Genomic DNA, 20,155 nt, shown 5'->3' with positions numbered 1-20,155 from the left:
TATTGGCAAGATCTTTTTTTAGCTGTTTTTAATATATAGTTTTAATAGTTTATAGTTTTAATATTCACTCTTGAAAAACCGTGTTCCAAATTCCCCCCTTCCCAACACTCTCCCCTAGATAGCAAGTAATACAATATGTTGCACAGTAAAGTTCTTCTGTATATATATTTCCACATTTATCATGCTCACAAGAAAAAAAAAATAGATCAAAAAGAAGAAAAAAAATGGGAGAGAAACAAAAAGCAAACCACAGAAGAGTAAAAATACTATGTTGCAATACACATGAAGTTCCCACAGACCTCTCTCTGGGTGCAGATGTCTCTTTTCATCCCAAAATATGTTGGAATTGACCTGAATCACTTCATGAGTGAAAAAAGCCAAGTACATTAGAATTGATAATTGCATAATTTTGGTTTTGCTGAATATAGTGTTATTTTTGTTCTACTCACTTCACTTAGCATCAATTCATATGTTTCTCCAGGTCTCTCTGAAATCATCCTGCTGATTGTTTCTTATAAAACAAGAACATTTTATAACGTTCATATACAATAACATATTCATCCCTTCTCCAAATAATGGGCATCTACTGAGTTTTCAGTTTCTTGTGACTGTCAAAAGGGCTGCTACAAATATTTTCTCATGTGGGTCCTTTTCCCTTTTTTACTGGGATATAGACCTAGGAGAGACACTATTGTATCAAAGGGTATGCACAGTTTGATAGCCTTTTGGGCATAGTTCCAATTTGCTTTCCAGAATGGTTGGCTCACTTCAAAACTCCACCAACAATGTTTCAATGTCCCAGTTTTATGGCATCTCTCAAACATTTATCCTTATCTTTTCCTGTCCTCTTAGCCAATCTGAGTGTATATTGATACCTCAGAGTTGTCTTAATTTGCATTTCTCTTATCAGTACTGATTTAGAGCATTTTTTTTCTTATAACTAAAAATGGCTTTAATTTCTTCATCTGAAAATTTTATGTTGATATCATTTGACCATTTATCAATTTGAGAATGGCTTGCATTCTTATAAATTTGAGCCAGTTCTCTAGAAACTAGACCTTTATCAGAACCCTTGGGTGTAAAATCCCCTCCTTTCTCCTGTTTTCGGCTTCCCTTCTAATGTTTTTTGCATTGGTTTTGTTTGTACAAAAAGTTTTTAACTTTCAGTTGGAGAATGGCTGAATAGGTTATGGTACATGAATGTTGTGAAATATTATGGTTCTGTAAGAAACAATTAATAGGATGGTTTTAGAGAGGCCTGGAGAGAGTTAGATGAACTGATGCTAAGTGAAATGAGCAGAACAAGGATTCCATTGTACAGGGAACTGCAAGATTATACGATGATTAATTCTGTTGGATTTGGCTCTTCTCAAGAATGAGACAGTTTGAGCCAGTTCCAGTTATCTTGTGATGATGAGAGCCATCTATACCCAAAAAGAGGACTAATGGAACTGAGTGTGGATCACAATATAGCATTTTCACTCCTTTTGTTGTTGTTTGCTTGAATTTTATTTTCTTTCTCATTTTTTTTCCTTTTTGATCTAATTCTTCTTGTGCAGTGAGATAATTGTATAAATTCATATGCCTATATTGAATTTACGTATATTTTACTGTGTTTAACATATATTGGATTACTTACCATCTAAGAGAGGGGGTAGGTGGAAAAGGGGGAAATTGGAACAAAAGGTCTTGCAAGAGTCATTGGTGAAAATTTATCTTCCATATGATTTGAAAATAAAAAAAGCTTCTAAAAAGTTTTTAACTTAATATAATCAAAATTATCCATTTTTCATTTCATAATGTACTCTAATACTTTTTTGGCCATAAATTCCTTCCTCCACATCTGAGAGTTAAACTATCCTTTGCTCTTCTAATTTATTTATAGTATCCCTCTTTCTGAAAGGAAATTTCTATTTAAACCATGAGCCCATTTTGACCTTATCTTGGTATATATAGTGTGTTAGATGTGTATCATTGCCTAGTTTCTGCCACACTAATTTCCAAATTCCCCAGCAATTTTTGTCAAATAATGAATTCTTATCCCAGAAGTTGTGGTCTTTGGGTTTATCAAACACTAAGTTACTATAGTCATTGACCATTGTGTCTGTTCTTCCCTGTCTCCATAATAGCTATTTATAGTCAGGAGTCTTTTTGGCTTTTTTGCTCATTTTTAAAGGTTGAGGTCTTCTTTTAGTATAGTGGTGCAAAGTTGATATTTTTCTTAGCTTCCTCTATAGGTGATAGGGATGTCATACTTCCCTGGGATTGGTACTGCTAGTTTCCTTCCTATGCTGGGTGGATATGGCCACGTCTCACATTATGCTACTGTTGGAAGCTCACTATTCACCTTCTGTAGTTGTGTTGGAGATCTCACAGCTGGTCTGCTATTCCACTGGCTTCTGAACCAGGACAGAATAGAAAATTCTGCTGTATTTTGGTTAGCAGCCTCCCACTAGATTACCCCTGCACACACAGGCTACTTTGTTCTGGGTCTTGCTGCATTCTGCTGTGTTGTGTCTGCCCAGGGCTGCAACCCACATTGAGACAAACCTTTCCTGAAGTTCTTCCAAAATATCTTCTGCTGGAAATTTGTTACACTCCAAATATTGTGGATTCTATCACCCCAAAACCCATTCTTTTGCTTCCAAAACCCAGTTTGATCTGCTGTTGATCTGGGATAAGGCAGGAAGAGCTCAAAAACCTGTCAATTCTCTACCAACTTGCTCTGCCTCTTGGCAAGATCTTTAAATGCTAAATAAAGGAGTTTATTCTTGATCCTCAATTTAATAGGGAACTTAAAAATATATTGAGTTGGAGAATGGGTGAAACAACTAGATCTACATGTTAGGAAAGTCTCCTAGCAAGCTGCTTGGAATTAGTAAAGACATTGAACAAAAAAAAAGTCTTAATTAGAAGGGTTATTGGAATAGTGCAGTTATGAAGTAATAGAGGCCAGGTCTAGTGTAGAAGCGGTGTGGATAGAGAAAAAACCTGTGCGGGGGGGGAGGGAAGGAGAAAGAGAAGGAAAAGGAAGGGAAGGGAAGGGAAGGGAAAGAGAAAGGGAAGGAGAAAGGGAGGGAAGGAGAAAGGGAGGGGAGGGGAGGGAAGGAGAAGGGGAGGGGAGAGGAGAAAAGGGAGGGGAAGGGAGGGGAGAGAAGGGAAGGAAAGGGAAGGGGAGGGGAGGGAGGAAGGGGAGGGAGGGAGGGAGGGAGAGAGAGAGAGAGAAAAAGGAAAAAAGTATTTATAATATAAAAGCATCCCTTTAGAGGAGATTTATATTTGTATATAGAGATTGTGAAACTGTTCTTGAAAGTCCAAGACTAGTATTCAAGTAATAATAACACAATTTATACATGGTCTCAGCTAGAAGAAAACCTAACAATCACCAAATAATTTTGGAAAAGTCCTACACTCTAAAATTAGTTGTAGTACAGAACATTGTAGGTGACAGGCACATTCACCGGCAAATTTTGCCCAATAGTTTAGTTTACTTGATTACCAAAAAAATACATACTGTATATTCATTTGCAGTTCATCTTTTTTTTTATATGTGTGTGTGTGGGGGGGGTTTGAGATATTGAGCATATTTAAGCTTTCTAATAACTAAAGTTTCTCCAAAATGGGACTTTTTTTGTTTTAAATCATTTTTGGGTCTCTTTACCAAGCAAATTTTATATCAATCTAAAGAAATAGATTATTTACACTAAATTTAATTTAGCATTTTCTGGATTACTCATTTATCATTAACATCCTGTCCTCCTTGTATTTTGTAATGCAACTTTTTTTATTTCTTCTGTTATCTTTTTTTATTGGCAATCTTTCTGTCACTTCTCATCCTGTCAGATTTTAATAAGTTAGTTTCTCTCTAATTTCAGCTTTTCCTTTCTTTAACAAAATTTGTTATAAATTGTAAAACATTAGTAAGCCATCAAAAATCTTAAAGCTGTCTTAATACTGGAAAGTTGTGATGTTTTGGTCTATGTTTTATGTATTGCCCTGAGTTTTAGGGGTAGAGTTTTAGAAAAAGTATCTAGCACTTCAGGCATATTCCCTGAGGAGAATTTGCCACAAGGAGATATCTTAAATAAATTGTAAATGCACGAGTGAGCTGAAATCAACACTATTGGAAAAGTTCACCATTTGAAAAAATAATTTATTCAAGATTCAAAAATCATTTTTTCACTTATTTGTTACTAAGAGCTTGTTAAACAAGATTGAAGTTGCAGGTATCTGGCCTCTAGATAAAAAATGGATTATTGCCAGATTTTTTTTTTCTTTTAGTAATCACTACAAGTGATTTCCATTATGGAGTTCTTTGGCACAGACCCCAAAGTGTTAGAATTGTTATGAGGCTCCAGAATATTTCCTAGCCTTCTAAAAATCATTGTTTACTAACTTCAAGAATAAATAAAAAATGTTGGAAATGAAAAAAAAAACAGATAAAAATGTGTTATAGATGGATCGTGTTCTTTGCAGATAGAGAGAATAACAATAATCACAGGTCCATTAAAGTAAGGAAGAAACTATTGATGCAGATTTGTGTAGAATATCACTTTCACTTATTGCTGTCAATTTATAGTTTATGGTCAGAAAACCTAAGACTTTCACTCATTATATGCCACTAAGTATCTCTGGGATTCTTTGTCTTTGGTTCTTTAATACCAAACAAAGATAAACATCCCCAATTATTTTTCTCATAATTTTAAGATATCTAAAATGTTGATTACTACATGTATTGAAAAAAATTAATCACTTGTTAACTTTGAGAAATTATTGACTCAAATATTGGAACATAAAGCAAATCTGTTATGTAACATTTGCTTTAAATTTTGATTTGTTTAAGTTTTGTAAATTCACATTTGAGTCATCATTTTTATAGCCAGGCTGAGTTTCTAAAGTTCTGTCATGTCTACCAGGCAACTACAAACTAACCTGCTATATTAAATGATAATTCATTTTTTGTAGACAAAATATGTATTTCAGATGAGATAGCATCTTATATTATGTATTTAGGGTAATTTAATGCCTTAAGGATAATTTTGGGTTATTTAGGAATTCTTGAATTATTTTGAGTCTTATTTTTGAACTGGTAATAATAAATTATTATTTTTGACTAAGTAATGGTGTCAGTTTTCCATAAGTATCATGTAGATCTGAGAAGAAGAAAAAAAATGAAAGTATATTTTGGATGTCCTCAATGGAAAGACTCAGTATATTTAAGTTGAACAAAATACTTATCAGTATCTGGTGTTAATTGAATTTGATGACAGTTCTCTTTAATTCTCTTCAGTCATTTCAGGCATGTCCCATACTTCATGATTAGGATTTTCATAACAAAGATACTAGAGTCATTTTCCATTTCCTTTTCCAGCTCTTTTTACAGATGAGGAAACTGAGACAAACAGAGTTAAGTTAAGACTTGCCCAGAGTCATCCAGGACAAACATGATTATACATGTGTACATGTGTGTATATATGCATGCATGTATATACATATAAAGCATATATATATATATATATATATATATATATATATCTGTCTACATATAAGATTATTTCTGAATTAAATAAGTCTTCTAATTATATATAAGAAATACTGACCATAGAAATGTAGGAAATATTAAGAATAAAAAATAAATCATTTGAAATATTTATTTAGGATGGTTTTATTTAATCCATAGTTTTGGCTGGCAAAGAGTTCATACTCTTTTATAGACCATTCTCAGAGAAATGTCAACTCTACCAACTTCTTGTATACTGACAACCTGAAGGTAATGAGAGATTGTGATATAATGAGGATCATATAATCAATCTGTGGTAGCAGGCATTGACCTAAGGTCCTCTTGAGTCTGAGATCTGCCTACTTCTTAATTTAAACCTTTAAGTATCTATAACAAAGAAATTTAGGGTACTGATCCATTTCTTTGACTAGTCAAGTTATTAACTTTTGGTTCTCCCCCTATTCCTCTGAAATTCTTGCCTTCAATATTTTTTCTTGATATTCTAATTATTGTCCCTCAGTCATACAAATTACTTTTTCCTACTTTACATTTACTCATTTGTGTATATGTTTTGTTGTCTTACTCCCAGCCCCCTATCCTATCCTTAGTAGTAGACTTTAAAACAGTGGCTTTGTACTCATTAGTGTACCTGATAGACATTTAATATACAAACATTAGATCTATTTTATTTCTGTTTAGGTCAATCTTGTAGCTAAACCTAAGGAAATATCTACCCTAGCCATGTATATATACACAGGAACTTGCTTAGACATTCACCCACAACCCTGATCTTTGCCAACATAAAAATGTTACCCCACCCATTCATACCTCTAAATGAATAGTTATTAAAAACACAGATTTTCCTTAAGTGTTTAGAGCCTCACCTCTTTCCATTATCTTTGCATGCAAATGAAGAAATGAGAATGGTACTGAGTCTTTGTGATTTCACTTTTCCTTGTATTTTTAAAAATATATTTAATCTTTTTTTCTTTTTTTCTAGGTGGCAATTAAAATGTTCCATTCTCCCCAACTAGACTTTCATTCATCACTAACTTCTTTTATATTCACCATCACAATTTAAACATTTCCTTTTTTTTGATAATCCTTTCTTTTTAAAATAAAGTATATAAGATATTACTTGTTATTGATGTGACAATTCAGATTTAAAGTCTTATTCTGTATTTACCCCTGATTTATTTGTCAATTTATTTTTGTTTGTTTGTTTGGTTTCCTGGACAGCTTTGTTATATGATAGACTTGAGAGAAGGTTTTTTTTTTTTTTTTTTTTTTTACTTGTAAAATGCTCATAAAATTTATGGAGCATAATTAAATAATAACAATAATAATTTATTATGAACTTTTTGTATTCCTAAATGGCTAGGTTACATATTCTGAAATCAGGTTTGATTTTTCTTTGTTCAAATTATCGGGTTTTTTTCCTCTGTGTTCTGCATAATTCAGACAGGCATACTTTCATAGATAATATTTTTCTTATATGTTTTTAAGAGCCTTTCTTTATTGATTTAAGTGCTGGACTTTGATGACAATATTAAAGAATACCCTTGGAAGATATGGCTTCCAGTCCTGGTGGTGAAAATGACTCCGAGACTTTGTAAAAACAGTTTACCCTGTCAAACTTCAGTTTCCTCATATTTTACATGATGAATTGAATGAAATGTTTTCTAAAGTATTTCCATCTCTTAAGATATATATACATATAACTATTCAATCTGTATTTAAAATTGTCTTTCTCAAAAACTGTTGAAGTCTGTAGTTTTCTGGATTTTCTAGACTAGGAGATTATTTTGACAATAACTTAGAAATTGGTAGTCAGGCTGTCATTTAAAAAAAAAATTAATATTAAAATTCTTGGATGACCTCAGTAAGCTTTATTGTACTTTAGTATGATAATTGTTAAAGTTCTTAATGCCTCTAAATCTGATCTTGTCCCCCTCAGTACTTAGTAAATTCATATTGACTTAAAAAGTCAAAATGTCTGTCTGCTTGAAGAAGGTCAGAACACAAACATCAATTACTTTATTCTTTAATTTAAAGTAACAGGGAATGATTGTTGGAATGGGAGGGGAAAAAATTGGCAGGAAGTTTTGATGCCATCCTAAAGTTAATGATTGGGAAGAGGACAATTAGGCACAGGCTAACAGGCACTCTAGATTTGGAAAAGAATATTTTATTGTAAACATACTCAGGGATTGAAGTGCTTTAGTATCAATCAATCCAGGAATGAATGGAGCCATCAAAGAGTGAAATTCTGAAGTTGTAAAGAGAATCATTTTTCCAGGGAAGAAAAATGAGATTTATTCGAAAGGTTCCATGTAGTGGCAGAGGCATCTCAACAACAACAACAACAACAACAAAAAAAAAAAAAAAAAACTTAACATTGTTAAAAGAATGTACAAAACTCAGAAGCAAGACCAAATTCCTAGTATAGTTTTATACCCCTAAAATTGTCTTAGAGATACTAACTCAGAAAGAATTGAGACTAGGGCTGGGAGAGACTAAGGACAAGAGAAAAAAAGAATTATATTGGAAGAAAAAGAAAATCAAAGAAGGGCTCTCTTCTTTCCTTGCAGTAGACAGAATGATAATTGATAACAAAAATAATTAGAGCTATGCAATTCCTGTCTTTTCTGTTTTGTTTATCAAGGAGAATGACCTTTTAATTGGAAATGACAGAACAGAAATGATCAATGGGAAGTTGATATCAAAGATTAATAAGAAAATAGCAAAAGAACACCTAGGTCGTCTTTCTCTGTGCCTTACTATTCCTAATCCTGTCCCTCACTTTTACCTTAGGCCTTTAGTTATTCTCTACCCCTTGGGCCTTTTGCAGTTTATGATCCCTGCAATGGCTACATCATCCTTCCTTTCCTAACTCAACTTCTTGGTGAATCATTTTAACTCTATACCATTCTCTACATTTGAAATTTTTGGCTCCTTGTTCTTTTGCCAGACTTTATGCTCCTCTCGGTGTCAGACATTGTGCTAAGTACTTATTACAAAAAGAAATTCAAAAGACAGTCTTTCTCTCAAAAAGCTTATTCTACATTCCAGCTACAGTGGCATATTTGCTGTCCCTCATATGCAATATGTCATTCCCCCCCCCCAATCACTTATTATTCCCATACCACCAGAGTCTTCCCTTCTCACCTCTACCTCCCTAAACTAATAATAAATCTCAACAGATATTATCTTCAGTTTATTCAGTATATATTTTGTCCATATGCAACTGTTTGCATGTTATCTCTCCCTTATAATGTGTGACCCTGTTTTAGGATTTCTTTGTATCCCCAGTGTTTATCCATAATAAAATTTACTGAATGCTAGTTCACTCCTTAATTTTTTTCTAGGTATTAGTAATGGAACATAGAGCCTTAGATAGGTACTTGATTATTATATTGCAAATACTCAATATGAAAACATAAAAATTATTTCCTTATTAAAATATGAAAATAATGAATTTTCTAAATATCAAGATTTCAAAAAAGTTGGCCATAGAATCGTGATTACTTCATTCCTTCCCTGAATCAATAGAAAATCCATATATGAATAATTCTAGTTGTTGTTTTCTGACCTAATAGTGCAGGTGGTAACATTACCTTGATTCTCTTTAAATAACCACATTGTAATGGTTATACACAGTTATGGATTTGATCTCTGTGTAAGAAGTTTAAATCCAAGTGTAATATATTTATTCCTTAAGTCATAAAGGACATGAGAAAATAGATATGATTTAACACAGACCTTCCCCATTACTGGGAAAAAATCTCAAAAGGATTGAACATCTTTAAGTATCATCTTCTTTTTAAAAAGGAAAAAAAATAACTTTATGTCTTTGATTCATTTTCAGATGAAAGTACTTATGCTTAAGCATAATGTCATATAAAACATATCATATAATTTTAGATTTCTGGGTTGTATTTTGTACCTATTATGCAGTCACACTGAGCCAAGACCAAAATAACAATCAGTCTTTCTACTTTGAAATTTCTTTATTCCTCAGCCAACTAGCTTTTACTCTATGCAAGTCACTAAAAACTGTTCTCACTTATGTAATTGTTTACCACCTTCTGGCCAAGGTTAATATCCTATTCTCAGTCATTATGTTCTTTGACCTATGGGCTGAAGGAATATCACTTACGTCATCTTTGTCCTAGATTTTTTCCTCTTCATCAACTAGTGAAAAATGTAAGATGCTTCCATCATAAAATTCTCATTAGCTCTAATTACCAGTTGAGGCTTTAATGAAACATAGAATTATTTTATATAGTACATTGAAATACTATACACTATACTAATTGGTAGATAAAATTTAAACATAACAACTGGGTTGTTTGTTGGCAGCCTTTGAACAGCTACCTTTATCCAGTTGCTAAAATAAATCTTTTTTGTAATTCATTGAATGCCAGTAATTTTTTTGTAAAAGTTTTTATTTTTTTTTTCTCTTAGGAGTTGAGTGGATGGATATTTAAATACTTCTCTCTCTCTCTCTCTCTCTCTCTCTCTCTCTGTATGTGTAAATATAAATGCATATTTATACTTTTGAGATTTTATCTGTTTGATATAATCAGAGACATCTAAGTGGAAAAGTAATAGAGCATTGGACCTGGAGTCAGGAAGACTCATTTTCAAATTTATCTTCAGACACTTAATCATGGGCCAGTTTTAACCTTTGCTTCAGTTTCTTAATCTGTAAAATGGGTAGAAAATTAGCACCTATCTCTCAGGATTATGGTGAGGATAAAATGAAATAATATTTGTAAAGTATCCCCAGAGTTATTTTAACTTTTCTTTAATCAGGAGTGATTTAAAGCATTTTTATATAATCAATGATTACTCTGATTTATTTCTCAGAAAACTGCTTGTTCACATTTTTGACCATTCATCAATTAAGCAGTGGTTTATATTCCCCTTCACATTTATAGATGATAAAAATGAAACCCAAAGATGTCAAATGATTTGGCTACAAAAAGATTCTGCATTCATATCTGATATTATTACCAAATAATAAATCAGTCTGCCATGTAAAAAGAGTTATGAAATTTATTACATTATAATTTATATAAACTAAAAAGATGAGATTGAGCCCTAACCTAAAATCATTTACTTCATGAAAAGACTACATCCTGTATCCTCTGATGTATCAAGAAAACTATTTCTTTTTGTAGGCCCAAGTCTGTTAATTGATATTGTGAACTTAATTAAGTCTTTATATTTCTGTTGTATAAATAATGTCACATCAAGCAAGGTATTTTGAATTATGTATAGTTTGTACAATTTTTTATGTTCCTTTCTAAATGTTTTGACTTTTTTAAAGATGTCTTATCTAATCAATTAGTTTATAATATCTTTTTGGACATAGATTATATTTTTTATTTTCCTATAGTTATGTGTCATTAATGGGAGTTCACTAATACTTAACTATGAGTAGAATTAATTTTAAACAGTTTTTTTAAGTGATATAATTTTCCTTGCACACTTTCAGCACAAGATATGATTTCAGCTTTTAAAAAAATACAAAATGTACTATTTTTTAAAATTTACATTTATATCAGGATTCCTTGTAGCTATTTTGTTAACAATTCAGTATTTCTGAGATTACTGAATATTTTGAAACCATGTCAACAAACTGTTATTCCTTTTGAAGAATGTTTGATGTGGGAGGACAGAGATCAGAAAGGAAGAAGTGGATCCATTGCTTTGAAGGAGTAACTGCTATCATATTTTGTGTAGCACTAAGTGATTATGACTTGGTTCTGGCTGAAGATGAAGAAATGGCAAGTATAATCATTTTTAGGAGTTAAATATCAAAGTAAATAGTATTGTTATTTTACCCAATATTGCTTTTAAAAGAAAATTTTTACTTTTTTACTTGATGACTGAAAGATAAGCATTAAGAGATCTTGCTGTATCTTTAGTATATCTTTTAAAAGATCTACCACAGAAGGAATATTGGTTGCATGATATAGTTTTGACAGGTTAAATATCTTTAGTGATCCAACATGATGACCTCCTACAAGCCAGACATATTTACAACTCCCACAGGTGGAAGAAAGTCTAGTTTGTTCCCTCTATCTTTCCCCTTTCTAACTACAAGGTAACTTAAGACAAAAAAGATTCTGCATTCATATCTGTAAACACACCAGATCTGTGGTACAAAAGATGGCAACGCATTAAGATGTAACTTTTTCATAGAGCAAAGGTCCTATTTCTTATCTTTTACTTCAAAGTAGCATAAAAAATCAATATATATTAGCAACATAATGTTAAATTAGAAAATTTTAATTGTTCATATTGAAATAACATGGGCAAAATGGATATTCCCCCAGAAGCCATCACATAGGTTTTTTTGGAAATAAGGATGAATTTAGGAAGTAGGTAAAAAAAATAGGTGTGTGATAAATTTTTCACCAACATAAGGAATATTGTGGAGCTACCTGCATTATGCAGATTATAGAGGTCAAGAAAATTTGTTTTTATTTATGTATATTTAACCTACCAAACCATAATTTTCAAAAATATATTATAGTTCAAGTAAAGCCTATAAGTTGAGCATTTTCAATTTTAACACATTTTCATTACTTTCATCTCAAATAGGTAATGAGAAGATGCTAGTTTTGAGTGGCAGTAATATATATTAACAAGAATTTCTGTTAATCACATAATGAAGCGCTAAATGTTAGAAACTAATACATTTATGAAATTGTTGTTACTCTTGATATAATTACATTTATATTATTTTTACAATAGAATCGGATGCATGAAAGTATGAAATTGTTTGACAGCATCTGCAACAACAAATGGTTTACAGACACATCTATTATTCTTTTTCTGAACAAGAAGGATCTCTTTGAAGAAAAAATTAAAAGGAGTCCTCTTACTATCTGCTATCCTGAATATTCAGGTATTTTACTTTCTTTGGAAAACCTGTCAATTGCCTTAGTCTTTATGTATAACTGAAAAGTCCCTCAATGGAAAGTCACACTTTTACATGATATTGTTCTTACAAAAACTCCTACTTTTAATCCATTCAGATAAAACCAATATTTGTTAAGGAATTTTTTTTTTGTATTGGATGAAAATCCATGTCACATAGTGGATTAAAATTTGTTTGTTAGCTTCTGAGTTGAGAAAATCTAGGTCCAAATGCACTTTCTGAAAAGGTTGGTTTGTGTAGCTCCAAGCTGGCTAATTAGTCTCTCAGTCAGGGCCCAAATAACTATTTAGGATTGTAAAATGCATAATACTTGCAAATCTGCAATGGAAGAAGTTGACCATCCTATGATTTAACACATTACTTGGTCTATTTTTTTTTATTATTATTTTTGATCTAGACCTATGATTTCATCACTACTGTAGCTCACTTTAGGTGAAAATTTACAAATTTCTTCCACCAGTGATGTTCTACCAACATTTATCTCCCTGAACTGTTTTCCTAGACCACTGATTGAAAGGCTGAGTTTCTAGCTTTGGATTACATAGCTATACTGTAGACTTTAATTCAGGTCTTCCTTGTTCCTTCTTATCCAAAGTGAGTTTTTAAGAGTACAAATAATTTTGTTAAAGTCACAAAAAGAAAAAGTCATTTTTAAATGGGTATTCCCCTGGAAATTAAGGAAGGTTTCAGGGACAGGGTGCTATTTTTAAAATTATCTTGAAAAGTGAGTAAAATTTGAGTAGGTAGTAATCAAAGGTGCTGGAGGTATACAGCAGAAAGTGAGTAGCTGAAATATAGAACATATATTGGGGCATAGCAAAAGAGAGGTTTAGAAAGATAGAGAAATTAAATTGCTAGAAATATTTTCTGTTTTATGGATTTAACTCATAAAATAAGGTGTATGTAACATTACTTATCAGTGATTTATTAGTGTCTTTAGTATATAAATCACTTATAAGTATCATGGATAATGAAATTGGCTTTTTTCAGAAAATTATTTTCAGTTTGTACTTTGCATGCGTTCACGCACACGTGCACACATACACACGTTTCCCCTTCCATGAATTCAATGATAAACTCTCCCATTTCTCTGTATCCAGCTCCTGTCTCTTGACTGAGCTACAGTCCCATATCAGCAGCTGCCTTTTAGACATCTCAATTTTGTTGTTTCATAGGCATCTCAAACTTAATATGTTCAAATTAGAATTCATTATTTCCTCCCATACCCTTTCTTTCCCAATTTCCCCATTTCTTTTGAGAGCTGCCACTTACTTTCCAGCCATTTAGGCTTATAGCCATAGTATCTACTTTAATACATTCCACATATTCAATCTATTGCCAAACCTTATTTCTACCTTCAGAACATGTCTAGAATATATTCCCTTCTCTCTACTCATAGTGATTATATTAATTGAGGCCCTTATAACTTCTGATCTGGACTATTGTAATAGCCTTTTAATTGGTTCCCTGATTCCACTCTTATCATTGCAACCCATCTTCCTTGCTGTTGCAAATATATAAATAGTTTTCTTTTAGTGTGGGTCTGATCATTTCATACTTTCTACCTCCACTACATACATAAACACACTCAATAACTTTATTTTTTGCCCTCAGTTTCCTGATCTATAAGAAAGGATGTAAATTTCCTTACTGATCTCATAGAGCAATTTAGAATGAGATAGAAAGAGAGGGGGAAGGGAAAGAAGTAGAGGGAGAAGGAGAGAAAGAAACAGAGAGAGAATAAGTGTGCATCACTATATAGATATCACTGCATAAAATTCTCTTAATAATACTAAGGTGAAATAAATTTTGCTTTGTTTGTAAAAAACATATTGTAATATTTTTTAAAGTCAGGTTGAATTTGGGTAGTGAAATGGTATCATGTTATAAGAATTGACAGGATTATGGTTTTACAAAATGAGATTTTTAGAATGATACAAAGTGAAGCAATCAGAACTAATAGAAAATTCTACATAGTAACAGCAATAGCAATATTGTATAATGATCAACTATGAAAGACTGCCATGGATTAGCATTACTGAGCAGTACACTTTTTTTTTAACTTGATTTTTTTTTATTTTTTTTCCTCTATTTTTCCCTTTTAAGGTTCCAATACATATGAAGAAGCAGCAGCATATATTCAGTGTCAATTTGAAGACCTCAACAAAAGAAAGGACACAAAGGAAATATATACCCACTTCACATGTGCCACAGATACTAAGAATGTTCAGTTTGTGTTTGATGCTGTAACAGATGTCATCATAAAAAATAATCTAAAGGATTGTGGTCTCTTTTAAGATTTTTAAATTTAATGGTAAATCAAGTTTCTTAAGCCAAATGTAATTAAATCTGGAGCTGTATACACAGGAGCCTCTCTATAGTATGACCAATTGTAGCATGAAATTCACAAAGCAGGTCCATCAGGGACCTAAATTGAAGATTGTTCCCCTCTCTCCCTCACTGGAAATATCAGAAGGACCTTTTTGTAACACCATTAAGCCTATAACAGACTCCTTAAGCATGGAACCTAGGACAAAGTTATAGTGAGGCTCCAGTGTATGATATTTGCATATTTGCAAATATGGAAATTATTCTGTGCATACCTATATTTATAAGTTTAACTGTTGATTCTTTAGATTTGAAGAATGACTTCACAAAAATCTAATCTGATGGTTTTCAAGGTGACAAATATAAAGTAACTTGTGCTGAATGATAGACCAGTACTGTATTTGCCAGTTTTAAACAGCTTTATTTATGTTCATGTCTTGTAAATTTTTAAGTATAGTAATATTAAGAAACATTGAAAAACTACCTTGATTGTATGTATACTTGTAATTGTAGGAATGTTATTTGTACAAATATTGAACAAAATATTTTAATAACTTGGTTTGTCCTCTAAATTTGTTGTTTTATTGAAATGCTCTTAAAAGAGGATGAATATACTTGCCTTTGGATTGATTATTTAAATGAATCTTGTACATTTTAGCTTTTTTCTTTCTTTTTAAAGGTGCATGCTGCCTTCTCTTTTAGGTTTCAGTTGCAAAACTAAAATGTATTTCCTATATTTTGATATGTTGTAGAAAGCCTTATACTTAGTATTACACCTGATTTTTTTTTTCATTCAACCTGTTTTCACTCTTAAAATTTGCTGATTGGCATATATGCATTGCCTTAATGGTGGTGCCAAGATTAATTTTTATACATTTTAAATGAATAAGCTTTTATTTATACGTAAATTGAAGTAGATGTTGAGAGCATTTTTGTGGGCTAAAATGTGAGTGTAAAAAATTTAGAGACATTCATTTGTGTATTTCCTTTGGGAAACTCCTTGTATCTAGCATACATGATAGTTTGAATAGTCTACTACTGATTCAGCAAAAGCTTTAAATTTAGCTATATAACTAGATTCAGATTTTATTATCTTGCTATGCTGAAATTGCCCTTTTTTCTTATTTTAGGGTATTCATATTTCCTTCAAGTGTCTTGAGTCTGTTTTATTTCATTTTAAAATGTTTCATTTCTTTTAAATATGAAGAATTATATTTTCAAAGAACACAAATGCTTATTTGAAGTAAATAATAATCTATACTCATAAGTGTTACATATCATTGAAATGTTGCACTTTGATTAAAAAAAAATATATTGTCCCATTATTTAGGCTTGTCTCCCATGTATCTGTTTGAGCCATTCCAAGCAAAATTACAAAGGTCATCTGCTCATCCCAGAAAAATTGTTACTATAGTTTTTTGCCTGTAAGCAAGTTAATGGTGTTTAGCTTATTTCATTTTACTCTAATAGTGATTGTCCATCAGTTTGTGTGCCTGTGTTCTTTAAAGTACTTTCACATGACTTGCATTTATGTCAGTCTCAAGTATAAGAGCTTTTTAAAAATAATTGGAAATAATTGGAAATTATCAAATTTTTTTTTAACTTTGTTGGTCTAAATTCTTTATGTGCCTTTTCTGAAAAATGTTTTTCATTGAATTTATTGATGGTAGAATGGCTACATATATCCATAATATGAAGATGAAAATAAAATGAGATTATACTATGAAGAAATTTTCATCATGGGAACTGTGGTTGAAGGGAAAACACAAAACAAAACAAGAAAGACGTACCGGTGAGCCATTGCTGATGAGGACCTGAACTTTATTCTCTGTAATTCTGTGTAATTCTAATAAAGCCTAATAAATTTAAGATTTTTAAAATTTTACAATCCATTTTGTTGGTTCCATATATTACTTTGAATTCAGAATATGTTGCAGTCTTAATAGGTTTTTCAAAACTATTTTTACAAATCTTTTTTTTTCTTTCAATCTACTGTAAGACTTACCTATCCCTTTAAGAATTTATTCATTGCTTAAACCTGCAGTTTGCTTTCTGATTTTTTTTTTTTTGGTTTTTTTTTCCTTGTATAGAGCACCAGATATTTTAATAGCTTCCATTTTTCCAAGAAATATTTCATATGTCTTATGTAAATCTTAATTTCCTATAGTGAAATAAATTGAACCCAGCCAACCTCTTCACAGAAAAAACTCTCAACAAGGAATAACTCATGATTTCTACAATCTTCTATTAAAACTCCAGATCAGTGTTAATATAAAAGAATAAACTATTCATTTCCCAAATGCTGCTGTGAAAATTAGCTGGCATTTGCATTGGTGAGTTAGAACTTCATTAAGCAGACAAACTTGTTGAGAAGTTGTTTCATTTCCAGCAGGAATAAAGGAGACTCAAAATCTTATTAGCATTATTTTTTTCCTTTTAAGCATTAGCCTATTTTGAATGAAACTGGTAAATCAGGCTACACTAAATTACCAGCTTTTATTTGCCATGTAGTTTTCTACCTATCAGTATTATTATCCGGCATGCCAAACTTATATTTTCTTGAGATGCATGCCTCAACTCCTCCTCTATAAAAGCATTTCCAAATATTCATTATTTATTAGAGTTGTTGGCAGTTTTGACTGAGTTTAATTTCTTTGCTACCCTTACGTATTGACGTGAGCTATTTTTCTTTTCTCTGTTTTCACATAAGACAAAAAGTCTTACATTGTGAACATGATCTAAATTTTCTTAAATAAGAGATTGGATTAGGAATATAAATTAGTATAGTAATATTTGTAGTTCTTGAATGGGTATAAAATGCATTAAAATGAACATAAGGAAAAAGAACATAAGGAAATACCTACTGTTGATGTGTAATCTTTAAATCTTTCCAATACACAGCATTTGAAAAATGAAGAAGCACTATATATATATGACTTTAAAAATAATTCTTGGGGGACAGAGCAATAAATTTTGCCCATTTTCTGGCTGAAGATCTTATATTTTACTAAGAATATTAGGCATGAGTTCTTTTTCTTCCGATTCTCTTTATCTTAATCTTCTTTCACTACCTCTTCAATATTCTACAGCTTCCCCCATTCCCTGACAAAGTCTTTGTCAAAGCCAATCTCTACTCATGTACACTTATTGCATTTTTTTTCCTCCCTTCCCATCTTTTCCAGCAAATAGCAATCTTGACCATTTCTTTTCTTTTGTCTATCAAATATTCAATCTCTTCTTCATCTGATGGTTCTTATTAACTTCAGAAATGTTTTTCTCCCTCCTGAAAACAAAGAGCAAAAATAAATAAATAAATAAGAAAACAATAACAAATATTTTACTAATTTTACCATCCATTTTTTCTCTATATCTTAACTTTTCTTAGCCAACCTCCTAGAAACAGCCATCCATAAATGCTTACTAGATCTGATGCTTCCCTTCTTTCCCCCATTTTCATGTTTATTGAACTATTTACTACAACTGCAACTGTTAACTAACCACTAGATAACCATTTTCTCTTTCAGCCTTTAGGATTTTATTGTTTTGAGCTTGTTTTTGTATGGAGGATTTTTTGATATCTTCATAATAACTCTTTAATTCACTTTGCCTAGTATGTTATCCAGATCATTTCTAAGTTCTCTCCCTTTCCCATACACACATGCACAAACACACACACACATACACATAAATATATGTATCTTTGTGTAAATATATACATAAACATATCCTCTCAACACCTACAATCTTAGTTCATGCCTGTATCACATAATCAGCTTAGAAATAATAATGAAATCCAGTGGAGTTATGTAGATATAGATATGTCTATATCTGCCTCTCTCAACAGCTATGATGTTAATTTATGTCTTTATTACTTCTTGTTTGTACTTCCAAATCCCAATTGCTACCTCAAGTGTCTCCTCACACTACCGTGGCCTCTTGAATAAAATAAGAATTCTTCTTATTAGTTTTTAAAGACCTTCAAAATGTGAAGCCTCACTGGACATGAGATTGAAATACACACACATACACATAGACAGATATATACATATCTAGATATACATAAATATACACATGCATGCACAAACACACTACTACTACTACTACTACTACTACTACTACTACTACTACTACTACTACGAGGCATATGAATGGGATACTGCCAAAAAGGCACAGAAAAGTAAAAGTTCAAAATGGACAGTTTGCAACTACCTCATTAACTTTAATGTATATGTGCAAAAGTTGCATAAGATTTAAAGTTGACATATAATCCTCTTTTATTTTTATAAGGATAAATGTATATTGATATAACAGTGAAAAAGGATATAATGATGTATTCTTCCTAGCTGCTAGTGGTCTTCACTCCTCCTCCCCTGCTACATCCCTACACATACATTTGGATTTGTTTAGTTTATGTTTTGTATCCGTTTTTATTTTTGGTTTTTTTTTTCTCTTCTGGAATATAGTATTTGAGAGGAGACTAGTTTTTGTCACTTCCCCAATGCCTGCACACACAAAATATATATATATATATATATATATATATATATATATATATATATATATATTTTTAATTTCATAGCCTTTTATTTACAGGATATATGCATGGGTAACTTTACAGCATTAACAATTGCCAAACCTCTTGTTCCAATTTTTCACCTCTTACCCCCCCAACCCCTCCCTAGATGGCAGGATGACCAGTAGATGTTAAATATATTAAAATATAAATTAGATACACAATAAGTATACATGACCAAAACGTTATTTTGCTGTACAAAAAGAATCAGACTCTGAAATATTGTACAATTAGCTTGTGAAGGAAATCAAAAATGCAGGACACACAAAATATTTAATTACTACATATTGATTTGCTAAAAATAATTTGCATAAGCAAGTCACTTAATTTCTTAGAGTTTTTGTTTCAACATCTATAAAATATAAAGGATTATGCTTGAACTACTTACCTTGTGTATTATGACAAAAAGTTTTATAATTCTAAAGCACTATACAAATAAGCTAACCTGATGGACTGATTGTCTACTTCATGCCAAGATCTGATCCAAAGAGATTTCATTCACATTTTCTTTTCTGGTGTACATGGGTAAACTGTCCTGATTACCCAGTAAGGAAATTTTATAGTATTCTGAAATTCTAAAATAGTATATTCTACTTTTTGGAGGTTCATAAATCTTTCTCTTAAAATTCTTTCCAGAATATATCCTTCATGATACTGGAGGAGGTGAGCATCTCTTTTCTTTTATGCCTTGGCTTTTTGATAACTCAGATCTATGCACAAAATTATGTACCTAATTGCACTTATCACAGAATATGTCATTTTAACTTATGCAAGGAAAATAATTTCCTCATAGAGTGAT

At 31.5% G+C, this 20,155-nt stretch overlaps 1 protein-coding gene across 2 annotated transcripts in view; it reads left to right on the top strand.

Annotated features, from left to right (window-relative positions):
* The window catches only part of GNAI1 (G protein subunit alpha i1), a 101,515-nt gene extending 84,840 nt beyond the window's left edge, over positions 1 to 16,675 (top strand). For both annotated transcript variants that reach the window (XM_003771463.4, XM_031938679.1), the window contains exons 6-8: positions 11,166 to 11,295; positions 12,269 to 12,422; positions 14,562 to 16,675. In XM_003771463.4, the coding sequence (XP_003771511.1) occupies positions 11,166 to 11,295; positions 12,269 to 12,422; positions 14,562 to 14,752 (475 nt within the window). In that variant the 3' untranslated portion in view covers positions 14,753 to 16,675. The remainder of the gene's footprint in view (positions 1 to 11,165; positions 11,296 to 12,268; positions 12,423 to 14,561) is intronic.
* Positions 16,676 to 20,155: the final 3,480 nt, after the last annotated feature.

The sequence above is a fragment of the Sarcophilus harrisii genome, chromosome 5 (genome assembly GCF_902635505.1).
Source record: "Sarcophilus harrisii chromosome 5, mSarHar1.11, whole genome shotgun sequence".
Lineage (NCBI taxonomy): Eukaryota > Metazoa > Chordata > Mammalia > Dasyuromorphia > Dasyuridae > Sarcophilus > Sarcophilus harrisii.
Note: the sequence above shows the minus strand (reverse complement) of the source record. Positions and strands in the feature narration are given on the sequence as shown.